We start from the raw sequence: 20,560 nt of genomic DNA, 5'->3' as shown, positions 1-20,560 counted from the left end.
AAACGAAAAGCATCACACCTATGGTCAATGAATCTTCGACAGAGGAGGCAAGAATATACAGTGCAGGAAGAGTCTTTTAGCAAGGGGTGTTGGGAAAGCTGGACAGCCTCACATAAATCAGTGAAGTTAGAGCACACTGTCACAACATACACGAAAATAAACTCAAAATGGCTTAAAGACTTAAACACAGGACATGACACCATAAAACTTCTAGAAGACAGCATAGACAAGACATCCCTGATATAAATCGTACCGGGTTATCTTAGGTCAGTCTCAAGGCAATAGAATGGAAATAAGCAAACACGACCTAATTAAACTTGTTACAAGCTTTTGTGCTGCAAAGAAAACCATAAAACAAAAAGACAGTCTAGTGACTGGGAGAAAGTATTTGGAAATGATGCTACCAATGACAAGGGATCAATTTCCAAAGTATATAAGCAGCTCATACAACTCAATAACAAGAAACCAAACCATCCCATCAAAAAATGGGCATTTCTCCAAAGAGAAAACAGATTTTTTCATACACATGAAAAAATGCTCAACATCAACTAGAGAAAATTAAAACTACAATGAGGTATCACCTCACACCAGTCAGAATGGCTATCATTAAGAAGTCTACAGATAACAAATGCTGGAGAGGGTGCAGGGAAAGGGAGCCCTCCTACAGCCATTAGTGGGAATGTAAATTGGTGCAGCCACTATGGAAAACTTGGGTTCCTTAGAAAACTAGAGTTGCCATATGATTCAGCAATCCTATGCCTCGATGTATATCTTGAGAAAACTTGAAAAGATACATGCAGCCCGATGTTGATAAGCACTGTTTACAGTAGCTCAGACATGGAAGCAACCTAAACGTCCATGGACAGATGAATAAAGAACAGGTGAGACTTTATACACACACACAATGCAATGTTACCCCGTTATAAAAAAGAATGAAGTTACGTCATTTGCAGGAACATGGATGAATCTAGAGATTACCGTGTTAAGTGAAGACGGATACTATATGATCTCACTTATATGTGGGTCTAAAACAAGGCACAAGTGAAGGATGGACCTAGAGAGTACCATGTTAAGTGAAGACAGATACTATATGATCTCACTTATATGTGGGTCTAAAACAAGGCACAAGTGAAGGATGGACCTAGAGATTACCGTGTTAAGTGAAGACAGATACTGTATGATCTCACTTACATGTGGGTCTAAAACAAGGCACAAGTGAACTTATCTATGAAACAGACTCGCAGACATAGAAAACGAAGGTTACCAAGGGGGAAAGGGAGTGGGGGAATGGATAAATTAGAAGTTCGGAATTAGCAGATATAAACTACTATATATAAAACAGATACAGCCCTACTGGATAGCACAGGGAACTGTATTCAACATCCTGTAATAGACCATAGTAGGAAAGAATATGAAATACACCCACACAGCTGAGTCACTGTGCTGTACACCCGACATGCAACACTAAATCAACTATACGCCAGTTTAAAAACTAGAAAACAAAAGCATGACCCTGAGAGCAACTCCAGCTCACTCAGAGCTCTTCCTGTTTGCCTCCAGACAACTGCAGATGTTAAAAGCAATCGGGACAATGGAAGAGACGCTTGTCCTACACTCAAGAAAAGTTGGAGGATCAAGCCCCCTGGGCCCCAGCACACCCAGAAGGTTCCTTCTGAGGGACAACTCTCTCTCAGATGGGGTCAGCCAGCCCTCAGCTGGACCCTGGAGGCGACTGTGGACTTAATTCTCTACCTGTCACTTCTGATTTATCCAAGCATCCAATCTCTGGACAACTTACTGCATTACCCACATCTCTGCCCACCCTAGTATCTATCAGGGCCTCTTAATACCCATCCTATCTAATTTCCAGCTGCTTAACAGCAAACCTTCTCGGTAGAGATTTGTTATTTAATGACACTCATAATGAGAAAGGTGTTTTTTTGTTTATTTGCCCTCAGACCAAGACCCAAATCCCCCATTTTTCATATTAGGAACTCATGCTGATTTAGATTCCTCTGAAGAGGATGAGTCTTTACCAGATATCCCAGTTGGTCCTTGGGTCACACATGCTAATGAAGTTGGAGTCCCGTGAAGTGCTGAGCCTGTATGCGTGACCCAGGCCTCTGCAGAGATGCAGAGTGAGGAGTGAACCCTGTGACAGACTCTCCAATCTTAGACCTAGGTGTGCTTGTCTTTGCTTCCTCACCCTGCCATTCTCCAATCTTACCAGTGAAGAAAGAAGGCAAATTTGGCTCAGATGGGAACCGAATCTCTCGATTTGCATAAGACCTAAGAACCAGAAATGCCTGTAATACCCTGGCGGCCTTAAGCCAGCTGTTTCCCTCACCTCAACTCACGCTGACCCAGCCTGGTTTAAGGTGACTGAGCTCTGGGTCAGCTTCCTCTTCACTCCCACGCACCTGATTCACAGCTTCTCTTTGCATTTACCTTTCAAGGAAGACAGGTCACAAGGACTGGCATAGCCTTGGGGAGGAAGTTTTCCTCTCCCCTCCTAGGTTTTTCTTGCTGGTCTAAGAATTAAGTTGACGTGAAACAGAGTAATAGGAGAAAATCAAACAAAAGTTTAATAACATGTATCCATGGGCAAGACCCAGAAAAACCTGGAAGCTGCCGCCTGAAATACACCCTCAGCCAATGAGGATGTCGAGGGTGGGGAGAGCCAGTCGTTAGAGGTAACCAGGAAAAACAGCAGTAAACAGGGTCACTGTGACACAGATTTAAGCTCTGGCCATCTCCATGGAGAAAAGCTTCTAGAGATTTGATCAGCCTCCTCTTCCAGGGACAGGGCGACATCATTACAAATGGAGATTATTCCTTAACAAACATCAGTGTTTCTTGCAAAAAAACCCTCCTCCCACCTGACTTGAAGAGTTTCCCCCGTGTCTACTGTTTCCTAGAAAATAACCAGCTCAAAATAATAGGTCAAAGAGACATATTTTAGGCTGGCAAATTCTGCTCCTCTACAAAGCTTTAAATTTGTTCTGTTCAGGGACTTCCCTGGTGGTCCAGTGGTTGAGGCTCTGCGCTCCCAGTGCAGGGGGCACAGATCGATCCCTGGTCAGGGAACTAGACCTACACGCTGCAATTAAAAAAAAGATCCTGCACACGCGAATAAATAAAAATAAATGTTATAAATAAGTTTTGGCCACACTTGGAGCTCCTGGTGATACCATCTACACAGCAATGAAGAGGGCAGGATTGCTGCAGGCATTCTAGGGCAGCCTTTTGCCTCAGTTAAGTCCTGTCCACATTTCTCATGCCAATTAGACTCTACGGCACCAGCTACTCCCCCACGCCCCAAGCGTACCGCGTGTCCACAGTGACTACAAAGCTAGTTCTCTAGCCATAGGCTCCCCTTCATATCTGTTTTCCACGCTGTGTCTGCTAGCTTACAAGTTCAGTGGATGCAGCACTTAATGTGGAGAGAGACAACCTGTGGGCAGGCTCTTAACCTACCCATCACCTTCCACGGTTAATACCCTAAATCCGGCTCCTTCACCCTCCTCCCTGATGGTGGAGAGCACGACTCCGTGCCACACGGGAGCCTCGCAACTATGGGAATGGTCTCAAAGCCATGAGATGCTCTCTCAGACACCTTTAGACTTACTTCAATTTTGTGATGTTCCCCTGTAAATGAAATTTGCAGAGAAACATAGTAACCAGTTATGCTGCGTTTCCCCCATGTGAATGACTTGAGGCATGTTCTGTGTCCACTGTGAGATGAGCCCACGCAGCCAAATTCATTGCTCTTTGTTGAGCGTGTAAACGATCAGAGGGAACTTTTTACGGACTCCAAGATGCTTCTGGAGTCTGCCATGCGGTTGGTACGATGTGGAGATTCCGTGGATTCTTCACTTCTGCAGGTTCTCCTAGTGCTAATGGGTGTATAAGTGCTGCCCTATTATAGCTAGTCACCCGGCTTCTAACGCTGCTGCTGTCACAGCTCAGCCCAGGCTTGGGAGACTGAGGCCTGACTGTCAGGAAACAGGGCAGACAGAGCTGTGAAAATGGCTTCTTAAAATGCCCCCTTACCCTTTCTCCACTCAGTTTTTAAACCTGCCTTTATTCCTGACTGATACTATCAGGCAAATGACCTACAGGCTAAGAAAGACAAATGCACACACACACACACACACACACACACACTGCTCTTCCCCCAGAAAAGTGGGAAATAAATCTCTATGTGAAGCTCCCCTCCCTACACCAAGAGACATAGCATCCTTATCACCAGAGTCAGAGGATTCAAGGCTAAGAAAACTCAACAGACCACTTCTTCACTAGGCTGCTACCCCAAGCAGCAGTCCCTTTGTTCTATTAAATATTCACAAATAATTATTTCCTCATCTAAAAATGATGTATAAACGGTCTGCTTCAGTCGCTTTGAGGTCACACTTCTAGGAGCCCTCTGTGTGTATGAATTATATTTTTCCCTCCTGTTAATCAGTCTTGTGTCAATTTAGTTATTCAGCCAGCCAAAAGAACCCAAGAGGAACTGGTGGAGGGGTGTGGGGTGGAATTTCCCCTTCCTTGACACAGGTTAAAGTCAGAAGCCAGATTTCTTGTATCTTCTACATATTAAAAGACAAATTTGGCCAAGTTGCTAACATTTCAGAAAAATGGTGGGGTGGGGTGGGGTGGGGTGGGTGTCTTGTTAGGAGCATGCATTTCCGGCTTCTGAAGACAGAACAGGAAATGTGTCTGTCTACACCCCATCCACTGGTGGCGTGATCAGTGGGGCGGGAGCTGGCATGCTGCCACTTCAGACAGGGTGGTGGTCTCCCATTTGGCCACAGTCCCCACCACTCCTTCCATTTTGGGTCCCACCCAGGCCTGTGTCAAGTCTAACCCCACTGCCCTGAACACGCATCTGTTCTGGGAGCCCAGCCTGGAGCCAGCCCTGACACAGGTTTCTGCTGGGCTCCGAATGACCACCAGGGGGCGGCCAAGGGTCATGGACTGGCTGGAGGCCGCAAGGTGGGGCCCAGGAAGGGAGAGGGGAACCCTCTCCCACATGGCCCAGGATGTCTCGTGCCCCCTTCTCCCTTCTTAGGGCAGACCTCTGTACTTTCCTCCTTGAATCAGAGTCACAGGGGCCAGAAGACCTGGGGGTCCAGGTCCGGAAGAGGCATTCCTTTGACAAAGCCCTGGCCTTTTCTGACCCCGGGCAGCTTTCTCCTTACCCTTTCCCCCACTGAGTTCAGTCTCTGTGAAGCCGCAGTGCCTGGGCCAGAAACGCACACACTTGAGCTGATGTCCCCGCAGGAGCAGGTCACAGCTGCCCAAGAGGGCCAGGAAGCAGACCCAGTGGGGTCTTTCTGCTCCTTTGTGTTGCTCTGGAGTGCTCCACCCCCAGCCATACTCCTGGGGGTCCCCAACTACGGCTGCCCAATCCCAGCCTCTGATTCTCTTTGGAAGCTACTCTCAACCATTTGCAGAGTCTGTGGCTGTCTTCTCGCCACAGTGACAGAACGGAGCATTTGAGACAAAGACTGTTTAGGTCCCAAAGCTTCAAACATTTACTCTCTGGCTCCTTAGAGAAAAAGGCGGCCAGCCCCGGTGTATACCTTTTCCAGGACTGCACCCACACCACTCGCTCTCCTTGTCACCCTAGGTGTCTTTGTTTCCAGGGTCCTGAAATATATGTGCCCTTCCTACCACATATATCAGGAAGGTGGGTGGGTTGTTGGGTCGCTAAGTCATGTCTGACTCTCTGTGACCCCATGGACTTAGCTCACCAGGTTCCTCTGTCCGTGGGATTTTCCAGGCAAGAATACTGGAGTGGGTTGCCATTTCCTTCTCCAGGGGATCTTCCCCACCCAGGGATCAAACCTGAGTCTCCTGCACTTGCAGGCAGATTCTTTAGAAAAACTAAGCCACCAGGGAAACCCCTGTATCAGGAAGTGGGGACTCATAGTCTGGGCTCTGATGGCTCGGGGGCAAATCCTAAGCCCAATCCTTGGGCAATTGAGTTAATTTCCCAGCAGCTGGACCTGCCTGCCAGGGCTCTTTGGAGTTTGATGTGAAAGAGACCTGGTAAATATTTCAGCTCCTGGAAGCTGACATGCAGCAGCTCCTCTGCTGGTTAGGGACCCTGCAGCTGACATCCTCACCCAAGGTCACAACTGGGCCCTCCTAGCACCCCAGGCCTGGGAATCCTAGGGCGGTGTGGCCTGCTCTCCGGGGTGGGACCCACAGGATCTTGCTTCCTCTTGCCCTGGCTCAGAGTACTTCCGCTCTGCTGGTCACGCTTGGCTCTCATTTAAATGTCAACTCACCACCTACCCTACAGCCGCAGCCCCTCTCCACCTGGCCACACCCCTGTTTCATTTCCTCCATGCATTCTTTACCCAGGGAAGTGAGCTTCCCACTTTGTTACTGGCTAACACCTGGCCCTCACCCTTGAGGTCTGATGGTGTCTCTCGCATTCAACTGTAACCTCAGCAGCTGGCATGTGGCAGGGCTTGCAGATTTGTTGGGAGATGAGATGAACCAACACTGGCCACCTGGACCCATTATTCCCCAAGTCCTCATCTCCTCCTCTGGGTCCTGGGTCTCTCCTGCTTCTGTCCTGGGTTGGCTGCTCTGCCTCCTTCCTCACCCCAGTGCATGAGGGCGAGCCAGGGACTGAGCTGCTTGGGGTCAGGGCACCTCAACCTCAAAACTGGCAACACTCTGCGGCTGCATAACACTTGGCTGTGGGAGGTTGACCTGTACCTCACAGGATGTTAGGCAGCTTGCACATTTACCACTGGATGCCAGGAGCATCCCTCCCCACTGCCCATCATACGTGACAGCCGGAAACTCCGGCACACAGCCAAGCAGTCCTGGCAGGTGAAACTGCTCCCTGTTGAGAACCCCTGCTCTAGGCCAGCTGCGCAGAAAGGAACGACAGAGAGCATCTTGCTGGCAGGCACGCGCAGGAAGAAGAATGTTGGGCCTGGTGATGGGGACGGAGTTTCCCAGGTGGCTGTAAGGAGCCGCCTTTGTCTTGCTCCCGGGATCCTCTGAGCACACACAAGACAGGGCTGTGATGTCACACCGTCCTCACGGGGGGGGGGCCGAGTCCAGCTGAGTCTCAGCTACTTAGATGCATATTGAGTGCCACACTCACTATGCCAGTGAATCTGGAAAACTCAGCAGTGGCCACAGGACGGGAAAAGGCCAGTTTTCATTCCAATCCCAATGAAGGGCAATGCCAAAGAATTTTCAAACTATTGCACAGTTGCACTCATTTCACATGCTAGCAAGGTAATGCTCAAAATCCTTTAAGCTAGGCTTCAACAGTATATGAACCAAAAACTTCCAGATGTACAAGCTGGATTTAGAAAAGGCAGAGAGATCAGAAATCAACCTGCCAACATCCACTGCATCATAGAAAAAGCAAGAGAATTCCAGAAAAACATCTACCTTGTTATGCTAAAACCTTTGACTGTGTGGATCACAACAAACTGTGGAAAATTCTTAAAGAGATAAGAATATCAGACCACTTTACCTGCCTCCTGAGAAATCTGTATGCAGGTCAGGAAGCAACAGTTCGAACTGGACATGGAACAATGGACTGGTTCCAGATTGGGAAAGGAGTATGTCAAGGCTGTATATTGTCACCCTGCTTATTTAACTTCTGTGCAGAGTACATCATGCGAAATGCCAGACTGGATGAAGCACAAACTGGAATCAAGATTGTCAGGAGAAATATCAATAACCTCACATATGCAGATGACACCACTGTCATAGCAGCAAGTGAAGAGGAACTGAAGAGCCTCTTGATGAAAGTGAAAGAGGAGAGTGAAAAGGCTGGCTTAAAGCTCAACATTCAGAAAACTAAGATCATGGCATCCAGTCCCATCACTTCATGGGAAGTAGATGGGGAAACAGTGGAAACACTGGCTGACTTTATTTTCTTGGGCTCCAAAATCACTACGGATGGTGACTGTAGCCATGAAATTAAAAGACGCTGGCTCCTTGGAAGGAAAGTTATGACAAAGCTAGACAGCATATTAAAAAGCAGAGACAATACTTTGCTGACAAAGGTCCGTCTAGTCTGTGGTTTTCCAGTGGTCATGTGTGGATGTGAGAGTTGGACCATAAAGAAGACAGGGTGCCACAGAGATTGATGCTTTTGGACTGTGATGCTTTCGAACCGAGAGTCCCTTGAACTGCAAGGAGATCAAGCCAGTCCATCCTAAAGGAAATCAACCCTGAATATTCACTGGAAGGACTGATGCTGAAGCTCCAATACTTTGGCCAGCTGATGTGAAGAGCTGATGCATTGGAAAAGACCCTGATGCTTGGAAAGATTGAGGGCAAGAAGCGAGGCGGGTGACAGAGATTGAGATGGTTGGATAGCATCACTGATACAATGGACATGAATTTGAGCAGACTCCAGGAGATAGTGAAGGACAGGGAAGCCTGGCGTGCTGCAGTCCGTGGGGTCACAAACAGAGACGACTGAGTGACTGAACAATACTGTGCAATACAATCTCTCTCCTCTAAGCATTCATGGCGGGGGCCGGGGGGAGGCTTAACTAAATCACAAGTTCTTGTATTATTTAAAGATTAGCCAATGTGCCATGTGCTGAAGCAAGATGTTAACTGTGTAATTCAATCTGGAAACCAATCATTTTATTCAGCTGAAAAGAGATTAGCTTAGCAGTTACTAATCAGCTAGTGAGGAGTTATAACGGGGGACCATCAGTGGGGAAGTGCCGTTCGAGGCAGAAGCTGGGTCGTTATGGAGACAAACCAGCTCTCGTAACGAAGGTGTCCTCTGCAAAGACAGGAGACCTCTGAGCCTGCTGCCTGACAGCCAGTCTCTAATTAGGCTACAGGGGAGTCTCACTCAGCCTGAAAAAGGATGAGGATCCTGATGCAGGCTACAACATGGATGAACCCTGATGCTGGGTGAAATAAGCCAGACAGGAAGGACAGATCCTATGTGATCCTGCTTCTGTGAAGTACCAAGAGTAAAACTCAGAGAAAGCAGTGGGGTGGCTGCCAAGAGCGGGAGGAAGGGTGGTGGGGTGTCAGTGTTTCTCGGGTGCCGAGCTTCAGTTCTGCCAGAGGAAGAGAGCTCGGGACGCACGGTGGTGATGGCCGCCCAACACCATCAGGGTCCTTAAAGCTACTAAACTCGATAGTCAGAAATGGTTACAGTGCTGAGCATCAGGTAGTGCTGATGGTACCACAGCGCAAGAAGAGAAACAACCAGAGTCTCTGATTAGGCTTTGGCTCCCCTTGGGTTAGGGGGTTAGAGCAATGGTGGCCTGGGCAACTGCCCAGCTCCAGAGGGGACATTCTAGCCAGGGGACCCGTCTCGCTGGGACCATGTCCTGGCTCCTGCAGCCTGCCAAACATCCTCAAAGCCCAGGTGCATCCTCATTTGAACATTTGGCTGGGGGCATGCTCCCCAGGGGAGGTGACCCTCAGAATGGGGCCATGACCACCCGCTGGGAGGGTGCGGCCAGGTTGAGAGGACCTCCCTAGGCGCCTCCCCTGGTCGCTGGCTGCCTAACTTTCTGTTCTTTGGCCCCTGCTGTGGGGAGGTGTGAAAGCTAGGGCAGCTTTTCCACTTGGGATGGCGGGGCTCTCCCCTCTCCAAAGTACAGCTGACCTTGACCAAGGCTGGGGGTCATGTGCATGTAACTCATAGTTAACCCCCCCTCCCGCCGGTATCCATGGTTTCTCCACATCCGGATATTCAACCAAGCACGGGTGATGCAGAACTGTAGTATTTACTACTGAGGACGATCTGCGTGCAGGGGGACCGTTGTCGTTCAAGGTCAACTGTGCAGTGGATTCCTGTTACTCTAGGTGGTCTTGTTCTGTAGCATCACCTTGACACTGAACTAGCAAGTCGGGAACCAGTGCTCCTGGGGCAAACGTGGGGTGAGGTTCCTGCCAGCCTTGGGTCACAGCACACTTGTCAACTATCAGTACGGAACCTTATGCACACTGTGTCTCCATTTTGTCTGTGTAAAGACACCCGACTTCATGCGCGTGGTGATTCACTGACACTGAACTCAAGGTAGCAGCCGGAAGCTCATCTCACCCACATGTTCCCCTCCTTAAAGCACAGCCCAGCCAGCTGGGGCTTGGGGACCCGACGCAAGATGTCAGTGCCTCCTTGGGGCCACTTTAGATGGTGAAGTCACTGCAGAAAGATATGCGATGCCAGGGACATGATGCTAAGTAGATGGTGGTGCTAGTGGTAGAGAACCCACTTGCTAATGCAGGAGACATAAGAGCTGTGGGTTCAGTCCATGGGTCAGGAAGATGCCCTGGAGGAGGGCATGGCAACCCACTCCAGTATCCTCGCCTGGAGAATCCCATAGACAGAGGAGCCTGGTGGGCTATACAGTCCATGGGGTCACAAAGGGGCGGACACGACTGCAGTGACCTAGCGCACCTGCATGCAGGTAGACGTGAGGCTAAAGGGCGTCGCCTTGGCTTGACCTCATCTGGAAGCCGGCACTGGGGGATTCAACATCTTTTAGCGCTTTGCAGGTGAACCTGTCCAGTGCCTGCCGTGCAGCTGGAGGAATGCTTTGGAAGCACAAATCTGATCCTGGATCCTCTGCTCAAAGCCCTCTAGGTCTTCTGGTCTCAGAGGGGCCGCACCACGTGGCCCAGAGCCAGACCCCTCTCCCCTCCCTTTCTCTTTATGCTCCTGCTCTTCTCAGCCCTCTACACCCTCATCTCCTTTACTCCCTGCCCACCCCACCTGGGGCTGGGTGGATTGATGGTGCGGGGCACGTGGGTTTGTTTGAATGAACAAGCGGGGCTGCCCGGGTGTGTTCCCTCCCCGCCCCTGCCGTCCCACTTACTCTTCTTGAAGAGCTTCTTCCGGCGTCCGGCCAGGGTGAGCTGGCCGTCCCCGCTGTCGCAGACGCAGCCCTCGCTGCCCTGCACGTAGTACTTGGGCACCAGGTTGGAGAGGGCCCTGCCCCCGGGCCGCACGGGGCCCTTGCACTTGTGCAGCTTCAGCTTCCCCGAGGCGTCCTCCACGCACTGCCACTTCTGCAAGACACGTGCGGCCTCAGCCTCCCGGGCCTGCTCGCCCACCCCGCCGCTTCCCTGCTCCCTGCTCCCAGCCACCCCAGATGCGTCCCTCTTGTGGCCCCAACTGGACACGGGCTGGTGCCTGGAATGAGCTGCTCTGTGATGGATGAATTCCTGTCCACTGTCAGGGGAGCGGAGAAGTGGTACCCAGGGTGATGCGCTGTGGCTGAGCGGGAACCCAGCCACGGGGAAGCCCCGTAAGAGAAAAGCACTCAGGTTGGAGCGCATGGCCGGTACACAGGGAAGGGCCCTTCCAGAAGGTGTAGTGAGGTGGGGTGGGGTGGGGGGTGTGGTCAGCAGGGTGTGACTGCGTCTGCTGGAGGTGGGAGGTGGGTGTCTGGGCTGGGATCCTGGAGGCCCTAGAGCAGTAAGTGCAGGGCCCGTGGCAGAGGCCTCCCCAGCTGGCCTTGGCTCCTCCCACCCCACGTGCTCCTTTCCTTTGGGTTAAGTAGTGCGCTTGGATAATCGCTTTCAAAGACAGATCAGGCAGCCCTCTCACTGTCCGGGACTGCCAGATCCCCAGTCTGCAAGGAGAGGGTGGGATGGGCCAGCAGGAGGATTTGACTACAATCCCAGGGGGACAAAGGCCCCTCGTGGCCTCATTGATTCATTCCCTTGAAGCTCAGAACTGAAATCTGAGCCCCTCTGGGGTCTGCCCAGATGGTCAGCTCTGGGAGGCCAGAGCTTTCTGTCCAGGGCTTTCTTCCTGTGCCTGGCAACAGAGGCAGCCTTGAATGCTGCTCCAGCATGACCCAAAGGGCTCCAGGGGCACGGGCGGGTTCCTGATGCCCTCCACGGCAGGGGGAGGGGCTGGGAGGAGGTCGTGAACAAATGCTGGATGGGGCAGGGGGAGCCCAGCTGTGAGGACAGGTTGGTGCCAGTTCTGAGTCCAGCGATAAGACAGAGCTGCCTGGATGCAGCCTGTGACATGCACCCACCTGGTGCCCTGGCCTTGGCAACCCACGGGTTTATTAAGGAGAAATGGAATGTGGAGGCCCTGGGTTTACTTCCTGTTACTGGTGAGATGGGCTTGCATCTCCAGGCCTGAGCCAGCATGGGTGAGCTCAAAGTCCCAGCTCGCAGACCGAGGCAGGGAGGCACCTTCTGTTGGTGCCTGGGCCTTTCCAGGGCGCCCTCACCTGCTCCCCCTGCTCATCCGCCCGCCTCTCTCCCCCTGAGCCGCGCCTCGGGCTGGCATCTCTCTCTACAAGGCTCCGTCCTCACTCCCCGTCCTCTCCAGAGCCCACCTTGGCCTCCCAGGCCTCAGAAAATCAAGTTCAGACTCTCCCAAACCACCGTCACAGGTGCTATTATCTCCAGATACTGTCTGGATTATATTTTCCTTAACATTTCTCTTGAAATCAGCTCACATTTTTACAGCTAAACTTGTTTATGTCAGAAGGTAATTTCCTGTTGTTCCTATATAAGCGGAAAGCCAGCCACAAAGATGATCTGGGAGAGTGAATACAATGGAAAGTCATTTAACTTTATAAATACTGTGCAGAGGCCGCTGCATCTTTGTTAAAGAGGGATCAGGCAAGAGTCTCGGAGCAGCTAAAGACGCATGTGCACCCACGGGGGAACTTTCCTCTGACTGGAGCAGGATTTTCCGAGCGTTGCCTGGCATCACCCTGGGTGTCACACTTCATCAGGGACACTGGCCTGCTGCTCTGAGAAGCAGGCCTGGGCCGCGGTGTGGGGGAGCCCCTGAGAGGGAAGGAGGGACCCCGGCCCCGGCCCCAGGGCTGCGCCGAGCATCCTCACCTGCCCCAGCTGCTCACACGCCGTCTGGTACTCGGCGCGCTGACACAGGTCTTTGACGCGCTGGTACTTGGGCAGGAAGTTCTCCTCCTGGGCATCCACCTTGTCGCTGTCCCTCTTGTGCAGCAGTTTGCTGTGGGGCAGAGAGCGGAAGCGGGGCTGGTCGCCCAGCTCTGGGGGGCACGTGGCCCCCCGCAGCCCTGGTGCAGCGTCACCAGGGAGTACATGCGTCCAGCCGGGCCGCGTCTTCCAACGGTCAGAGACTTAGGAAGTGGGGACGCCTCCACGTGAGTTGGCAAATAAACGAAAAAGCATGTACGACATTGTCCAGGCAGGACAAAGCGTGTCTGAAGGGTACAGGGGGCGTCCAGACGTAAGTTCCGTATCAACCACAGGGACAGCGAACGGCTTCCTGTGTCCAGGGGGCCGAGGACACAGACTCCCAGCCCCCGGTGGAAGGCAGCGGAACAGCATCAGTCTCCCTCCTGCCCTTGACACTTGTAGTATCGCGGGCACAGGTGGGGCTGCCGGGCGCTTCCTGGGAGGCACGGGTGGGGGTTGCCCGGTGTCGCCCTGGGGCGGCTCCTCCAGACCCCAGCACTCACCCTCTCTCCACCAGGAAGGAGTCCCGCCAGACCCTCAGCTTCTTTTTCAAGTGAAACCTGGCAGGGAGAAAGCACATGTCCATCTTCTCATCAATGCAGGGGGCTCCCACGTCCCTCTATCCTTCCAGAAGCAGGGATGGCGCTCAGAGCCAGCCTTGATTCACAAGCAGCGCAGACCCCGGGGGCAGCCAGGGCAAGTGGGGGACACACACATGCACACATACACCCACATGGACACACACCCACTCGGACACACACCCACGGACACACACACATGAACACATACACGAACACACACACACACACACACACCTCCCCGCCCACAGCAGAGCTGCACTTCCCTAGAGCCTTGAGTCTGAACGCGGGGCAGAACGACCCAGGTCAGTCGCTCCGAGTCACGTGTAGTCATGTGTGTGCCCCTCTGTGCCTCCCAGGAAGCCCAGCAGCTCCCCGGGCGCTGGAAGAGATCGCTCCCCTTTTACTTCAGCACCAGATGAAACGCTTCTCCTGACTTCAGGTTAATTACATTGTGTTTGGGGGGATGTTTTTCCCTTTCATCCTCTGTCGTTGGATTTAAGTGTGCATTTTGTGGAGTTTTGAGCTATCATTTCCACTTCCCAGACAGGGCCTCAGGCTAAGAGAACGCTTCCATTCTGCACCCAACTCCCCAGAGTCCTGGCTCCCAACACAGTGCCCCCGCCCTCCCCAAACACACCCATTTTGTACCCTTACAGCTCATAAAACCTCCTAGTCAGAGGGAGGAGGCTCAGCAGAGGTGGTTCCTTCTACAGGACGCTCAGTCTTGGACAGACAGTGCCCACCCAGCCCGGCCCCTCTGAGCTGCAGGAGGTACCAGCTGGAGGCTGCGTCCATCAGTGCTGTGGGGCCGTTATCTCGGTGGGCAGTTACACCGATGGCCACTAGATGCCGCTGCTGCCACGCCAGTGACTGCGTCCTCCGCCTTCCTGTCCGACCAGCCTCAGCTCACCTTCCCACCTAGTTTTTGCTCACCATCACTGTATAGTGGGAGAAGGAAAGGGCAACCCATTCCAGAATTCTTGCCTGGAGAATCCCATGGACAGAGGAGCCTGGTGGGCTACAGTCCATGGGAGTGCAAAGAGTCGGACACGACTGAGCGACTAAAACAATACCGTATAGATAGCTATGGTTTTTCCCGTGGTCACGTATGGATACGAGAGTTGCACCATAAAGAAAGCTGAGCGCCAAAGAATTGATGCTTTTGAACTGTGGTGTTGGAGAATACTCTTGAGAGTCCCTTGGACTGCAAGGAGATCCAACCAGTCCATCCTAAAGGAAATCAGTCCTGAATATTCATTGGAAGGACTGATGCTGAAGCTGAAGTTCCAATACTTTGGCCACCTGATGCGAAGAACTGACTCATTGGAAAAGACCCTGATGCTGGGAAGGATTGAAGGTGGGAGGAGAAGGGGACGACAGAGGATGAGATGGTTGGATGGCCTCACTGACTCAATGGACATGAGTCTGAGCAAGCTCTGGGAGTTGGTGATGGGCAGGGAGGCCTGGCGTGCTGCAGTCCATGGGGTTACAAAGAGTTGAACACGACTGAACAACACTGTTCTTTTGTTTGCCTCCAGGACACCCAGGAATATGTTCCCAATACTATCCAGCATTAGAGCCACAGATCATGGTGATTAAGAGTGTAGCCTCTAGCCTAGAGTCTGGATGCCTGGAGTGGGATCCAGACTTGCCAAGAGAACTCTGACAAGTCACTTGACTGCTCTGGGATTCAATTTCCAAGCTGGGATCATCATAATGCCTACCTCACTGGGTTACTGTGAAGATTAAAATGATAAAATCTGCTTCAAAGCACTCAGAACAAGGCTGGCATACAGTAAGTGCTTAATTAATGTCAGCTCCGATAGCTGTTATTTTTTTTTAAAAGTTTCACCCAATTTGAGCTGTGGCGGGTCCTCAGCGGGTCACTGTGGCCATATTCTAGCTGGAAAGGTGGACTCTCAGAGAGGGAGCTTCCTTTCCTGCCCCCACCCCCGCCCGCCCCCACACCATGGCAGGTAAGTGGTCAGGATGAGGGGCCCTAGAACCCCAGCTCCTGAGTCTGGAGGAACCCCTGCCCCCCAGACCCACACAGCTAGGCCAGGAGCTCAGACAGTTTGGGGTGCTTGGCACCCCAGCACCCGCCCCGTCCCCTCACCGATTCGCCGGCCGCTCTGTGTCCAGAAGCTTGAGGATGGATTTCCCGTCCATATCCGAGGGGATGTCCAGCCCAGCAATGTCCAGGATGGTGGGGGCCAGGTCGATGTTGAGGACGATGTGGGGATTCCTGAGGGAGGCGGGGCGAGAAGGACTCGGTCACCAGGGCAGTGGTGACCCAGCCTCCCCTGGGGCGGGCAGGCTGGAAAGCTGCCATCCATCATGTCACTGTCCTGCACCCTGGCCCTCAAAGCTCCTCTCTGCACGTTCGGTTCAGCTGAAGCCCAGCGCTCACCTTCCCACCCTCTGCACAACCACGGGGGGCTGCAGTTCACAGGCCCACACCTGGCTTCTGCTTGGCTCTTTCTTCTGCCAGGAAGGCCCTGCCTGCCCCAACTGAATGGAGAACGCTTTCTTTTGAGATGCACTCCAAACTCTGGACCTTCCCCTGGACTCTTCTCTGAGCCTCTGATGTGAACACTGGTCCCCTCGCTGCGCCTGGAAGGCTGAGCACAGCCCGGCCTCTGGGCCTTCGCCCTGGTGTCTCCTCTGCCTGGAACGTTCTTCCTCCATGGCCCCAGCGAGCACTCTCACCACCTCTGGTTCTTCGCTCGACGATTACCAGAGAGGCCAATGACAGACTAAGTGGCCCCGAGATCCGCAGGCTCTAGGGTTCACAGCCTTGTGTGACTCCCTCCCCTTGAGGGTGGGCCACACCGACAGAACAGGCAAAGGGGGTGGGATGTCAGACCAGGGGGATGTCATGTGACCCACGCCTGTCCTAGCCATCCCTCCCTCACTTCCTTTTCTCCCCTGGTTGGCTCTGAAGACCTCCTTGCCACAAGTTCACCCCAGAAAGGATGCCTGGTAAACACTCTGGGAGGCCGCTGTGTGGGCTCAAGTCCTCCGTCTGCACCTGAACAACCCCTGAGCGTGGAGAGATGGGTCCTCCCCAGCTGAGCCTCTCTGGGTTTTGCGTCCTAAGAAGCAGATCACAGACTCTGAGGCTGACCATTGTAATGACAGTTGCTGGGTTACAGTTCAGTCCATCTTCTCTTTCTGAAAGCAAGTAATCCTAATGACTTTAATGGTCATAGATTCTTCTCAAATAAGGAAAAACATTCACAAGTGTCAGAAACCTGGTTTTGAGACAAATTCCAGCTCCTCTCTTCTGTGCTATGTAATCTCAGGCAATTTAACCCGAGCCTCTGTTTGCTCGTGTTTAAAACACGGATAACACTCACATCTATCTTAGAGGCTTGTTATCATGCTTAACTCAGTTACCTGGATAGAAGGTGCTTAGACCAAAGCCTGAAGAATCACACTGTATCAACATGGCTATTATTATAATAGCTATGATTATAGGTGGGGACCCTGAGATCCAGACAGGGAGGGACCCAGTGAGGTCGGCAGAGGACGAGAGATGAGGCTGGACTACAGCTCACACTGCCTGCCTCCTGGAAGCTCCACCAAACCTCCCAGGCGGGGCAGGAACATCTCGGTCCCAGGACGTTGCCCTTTCAGGAGGAATCCTGTAGCCGAGTCAGTGTCTCCGTGCGTTCAGGGCTCGGACGGAAGTCAGACCCGATGAGCGCCAGAGCAGTGACAACGCGCATTTCAGAAGACCCTTCGAGTTGGTCTCCCTAACATCCCGGCTGACCCGAGGAAGCTGCAGCTATGATTACTGGCCGTTCTACCCCTCCCTGCCCCAGACACGACGTTTTTGCTGCCAGGACGTGTCATTTCAAAGGTTAACCCACAGGCACGGCTGGCGGAGGGGCCACGTGGCCCTCTGGGAAGGATGGGGGGAGGCTGGTTCCCTTAGCGCTGCCACTGAGCTGGCCCCGCTGACCTCAGCCCGGGGCCCCTCCCCGACAACTGCCAGGCCCACCACCAGTCAGGACAGACAGAAGTCGAGGTGGCATCTCCATGCGCTGGCAGGGACACAGAGTCCGGCTCCCTGATTCTCTGGCACAGCGCCCACTATGAACAGTCTGTTTTCTCGGGTGCTAACAGCCCTGGCCTCCCCTTCCTCAACAGAGGGGACGGTGATGATCAGAACCCACCCCGGGTGACATCACTGCCCCTTCGCTCGGCACCCAGGCCCACCTGCCCACATCCTGTGCTCCCAGGGGAGTGGCCAGGGGCTGCCCGCTGAGGTGCCTGCTGCTTGCCCTTGTGGGTGTCAACGAGCCTGGAGGCCTCCCTGGAATTGCGGGGTGCTGGGGGTGGGGTGATGCACTTACAGGGAGCCGGCCTCCACGTTGGGGCCCCTCACGTAGAATGGGACCCTGATGTCGAACTCATAGGGCATGGACTTCCCTTTCACCAGTCCGAACTGGCCGATGTGGTAGCCGTGGTCGGCCGTGTACACGATGTAGGTGTTGTCCAGCTCGCCCGTCTCCACCAGCATGTTGTAAATCTGAAACGCAGGCAAGGCGGTGAGGATATGGGGAGGGCCAGCGGGCAGTGGGCACCTGGCCTGCTCTGCCCTAAAGGGGAGATGTGCTGGGGTCTCAGGCCCTGTCCCTCCCCTGCTTCAGGTCTTCGCTCAACTGTCACCTCTTGGTGGGGTCCCTGGGACTGACCCAGCTGTCACTAGGGCCTCCTCACCTCCCGCCCCCCTTTGCTTGCCTTCTCAGCACTTATTTGTGGACTGTGTCTCCCTGCATTGGCATGCAGGTCCCATCTGGGTGGGACTTCTGTCATTTTGTTCCCTGCTGGGTCCTGTGTGTGCTGGAGCTCAACAGACGCTGTGGGATGGATGGATGGATGGATGGATGGATGGATGAATGGCCCAAGGCAGGAGTCTGTGACCCACAACAGAACTTTCTGCGATGCAGGCAATGTTAACACCTGTGGCATGAGCCACGTGCAGCCACATGTTCAGCACTTCCAATGTGGCCAGTGCAACTGAGGAACAAAACTTTAAATTTTATTGGGAAGTGACAATGTTAGTTGCCCAGTGGTGTCTGATTCTTTGTGGCCCCATGGACTGTAACTCATGGTAGGCTCTTCTGCCCATGGAATTCTGCAGGCAAGAATATTGGAGTGGGTAGCCCTTCCCTTCTCCAGGGAATCTTCCTGACCCACAGATAGAACCCAGCTCTCCTGCATTGCTGGCAGGTTCCTTACTGTCTGAGCCACCAGGGAAGCCCTTACTGAACTTAAGTAGACATGGATAAATTTAAAAATACATACCCAGGCAATGGAATATTTTTCAGCAACAATAAAAAAATTAAGTACCTTCAAGTGAACCTTGAAATCATCGCACAAAGTGGAAGAAGCCAGATACAAAAAAGCCACGTATTGTAGGGTTCCTTTTATACAAAGTGTCCAGAAAAGAATTCACAGAGACACAAAGTAGGTGAGGGACTGCCTAAGGTGGAGGGGTGGGGGGGTGGTTTGGGGTGATGCTCAAGGGCTGCAGGGTTTCCTTCTGGGGGTTGATGAAACTGTTCTAAGGCCAACTGTGGATCGCACAACTCTGAATAAGTGAAAACCCACTGAAACGTGTGCTTGAGTCGGGTGAGCTGTGCGGTATGTGCATGTGCGGCATTCTCCGGAAAGCTGTAGAAAAGTGTATGTAGCCACACGTGGTTGCTGGAGTGGACCAACCAGAGCTGGAACAGTTCCCAAGTACTGGGGTTCCCTCTGGATCACTCAGCCGTTTCGGGGTGCCTCTCCCTTCTGCCCGGTTCCATTCCTCTCCCGCTGACGATGCTGGGGGCGGGGTGGGGCGGGAGGAGGGCAGCCTACCGTCTCCATGGAGTCGTCCACCGACAGGAGGGTCTGCAGGCGCTTCCGCTGCAGCATGTTGGTGAACTGCATGTGGATGGGCTTCATGGGCCCCGTGTAACGCATGATCCAGTGCTTGTCGGGGTTGGGCGCGTAGTTGTAGCTTGGGGTGCTGGTGGGCAGACACGCATAGAGGTCAGACCAGGCCACGGGTGGGGGTGCCCCCCAACCTCCCCACCCCAATATGTGCTGGGGCTGCAGCCCAGGCTGAAACCTCGCCCCTCTGGACGCCAGCATGTTGGGGGGCTCTGCCCCAGGTTAGGTCAGCGTCTCTGTGTGGGGCATGCATGTGGGAAGACTGGGGGGCCACAGCGCCAGGTGCCCTGGAGGCCCCCAGGGGGACCGTCCTCCCATCGCAGCCCTGTCAGCACGCCGAGCGCATCAAGGCCGAAGTCTCTGTCTGTGCTGGGCTGTCTCCTCCCTGGAATTTGCCCACCTCCCTTTGTACAGGAGGAGAGAGGTTCAAGTTGAGAACCACCCACGGGCACAGCACCCAATTCTAATTTAACAGCACTGCATTCATTTTTCAGCTGCATTGGGTAGATGGCGAGTGCCAGTTATCAATGCTAATTAAGGTGTGTCACATGGAATTTCCTTTTGAAATAGATTTTGGTTTTTGTTTTTGTTTTAAAAGGAAATTGGTTAAAAAATTCGGTTAATAATAGTCAGAAAACTGTGAGAATGGCCTGAATGTGTACGTTTGGGACAGGCTGTATTCTATGACTTGTCACAATTATTCTTCCTGTGTGGTTAATCTCCCATTTTAAAAAAGAGGAAACGGGGGTCAGAGGAGTTCCGGGACCTGCCCACGGTCTCACTGAGTGACTGGTGGAGCCACTGGGCTCTGAGACTTCTACTGTGGGGTCAGCTGTGATGCTCAATGATGAACGAATAAATACAGGATAATCTGACCTCGGATGAGCGCTGGCTGTGTGCTGGGTGCACGCAGAAGGCTCCATTTATATCATCTCATTTAATATTCAGAACCGCCCTAGGTGCTGGGGCTACTTTTATTCACCCTGAGTGAGAAACGGAGACTCGTGGCCCAGTGAGGGGACGACCTTGCCAAAGGCAGAGCTGGGGGCTGAGCTCACGAGTGGGAAACCCCACAAGGCATGGGTGCC

General features: G+C 52.9%; 1 protein-coding gene across 16 annotated transcripts in view; it reads right to left on the bottom strand.

Moving 5' to 3' along the window:
• Positions 1 to 20,560, bottom strand: part of SULF2 (sulfatase 2) — a 126,167-nt gene that overhangs the window by 8,097 nt on the left and 97,510 nt on the right. For 15 of the 16 annotated variants that reach the window (XM_086331497.1, XM_086331504.1, XM_086331510.1 and 12 more), the window contains exons 6-11: positions 19,398 to 19,548; positions 17,885 to 18,060; positions 15,640 to 15,768; positions 13,446 to 13,502; positions 12,844 to 12,973; positions 10,845 to 11,037 (exon numbers count right to left, since the gene is read on the bottom strand). In XM_086331497.1, coding sequence (XP_086187623.1) covers positions 10,845 to 11,037; positions 12,844 to 12,973; positions 13,446 to 13,502; positions 15,640 to 15,768; positions 17,885 to 18,060; positions 19,398 to 19,548 — 836 coding nt within the window. Of the gene's footprint in view, positions 1 to 9,746; positions 10,172 to 10,844; positions 11,038 to 12,843; positions 12,974 to 13,445; positions 13,503 to 15,639; positions 15,769 to 17,884; positions 18,061 to 19,397; positions 19,549 to 20,560 lie in introns of those variants that run through there. The other variant, XM_086331511.1, reaches the window with a different exon arrangement.

The sequence above is a fragment of the Bos grunniens genome, chromosome 13 (assembly GCF_055505025.1).
Source record: "Bos grunniens cultivar Pamir isolate PY7600 chromosome 13, Bosgru_T2T1.0, whole genome shotgun sequence".
NCBI lineage: Eukaryota > Metazoa > Chordata > Mammalia > Artiodactyla > Bovidae > Bos > Bos grunniens.
The sequence above is the reverse complement of the archived record's forward strand: the minus strand, read 5'-3'. Positions and strand labels throughout refer to the sequence as shown.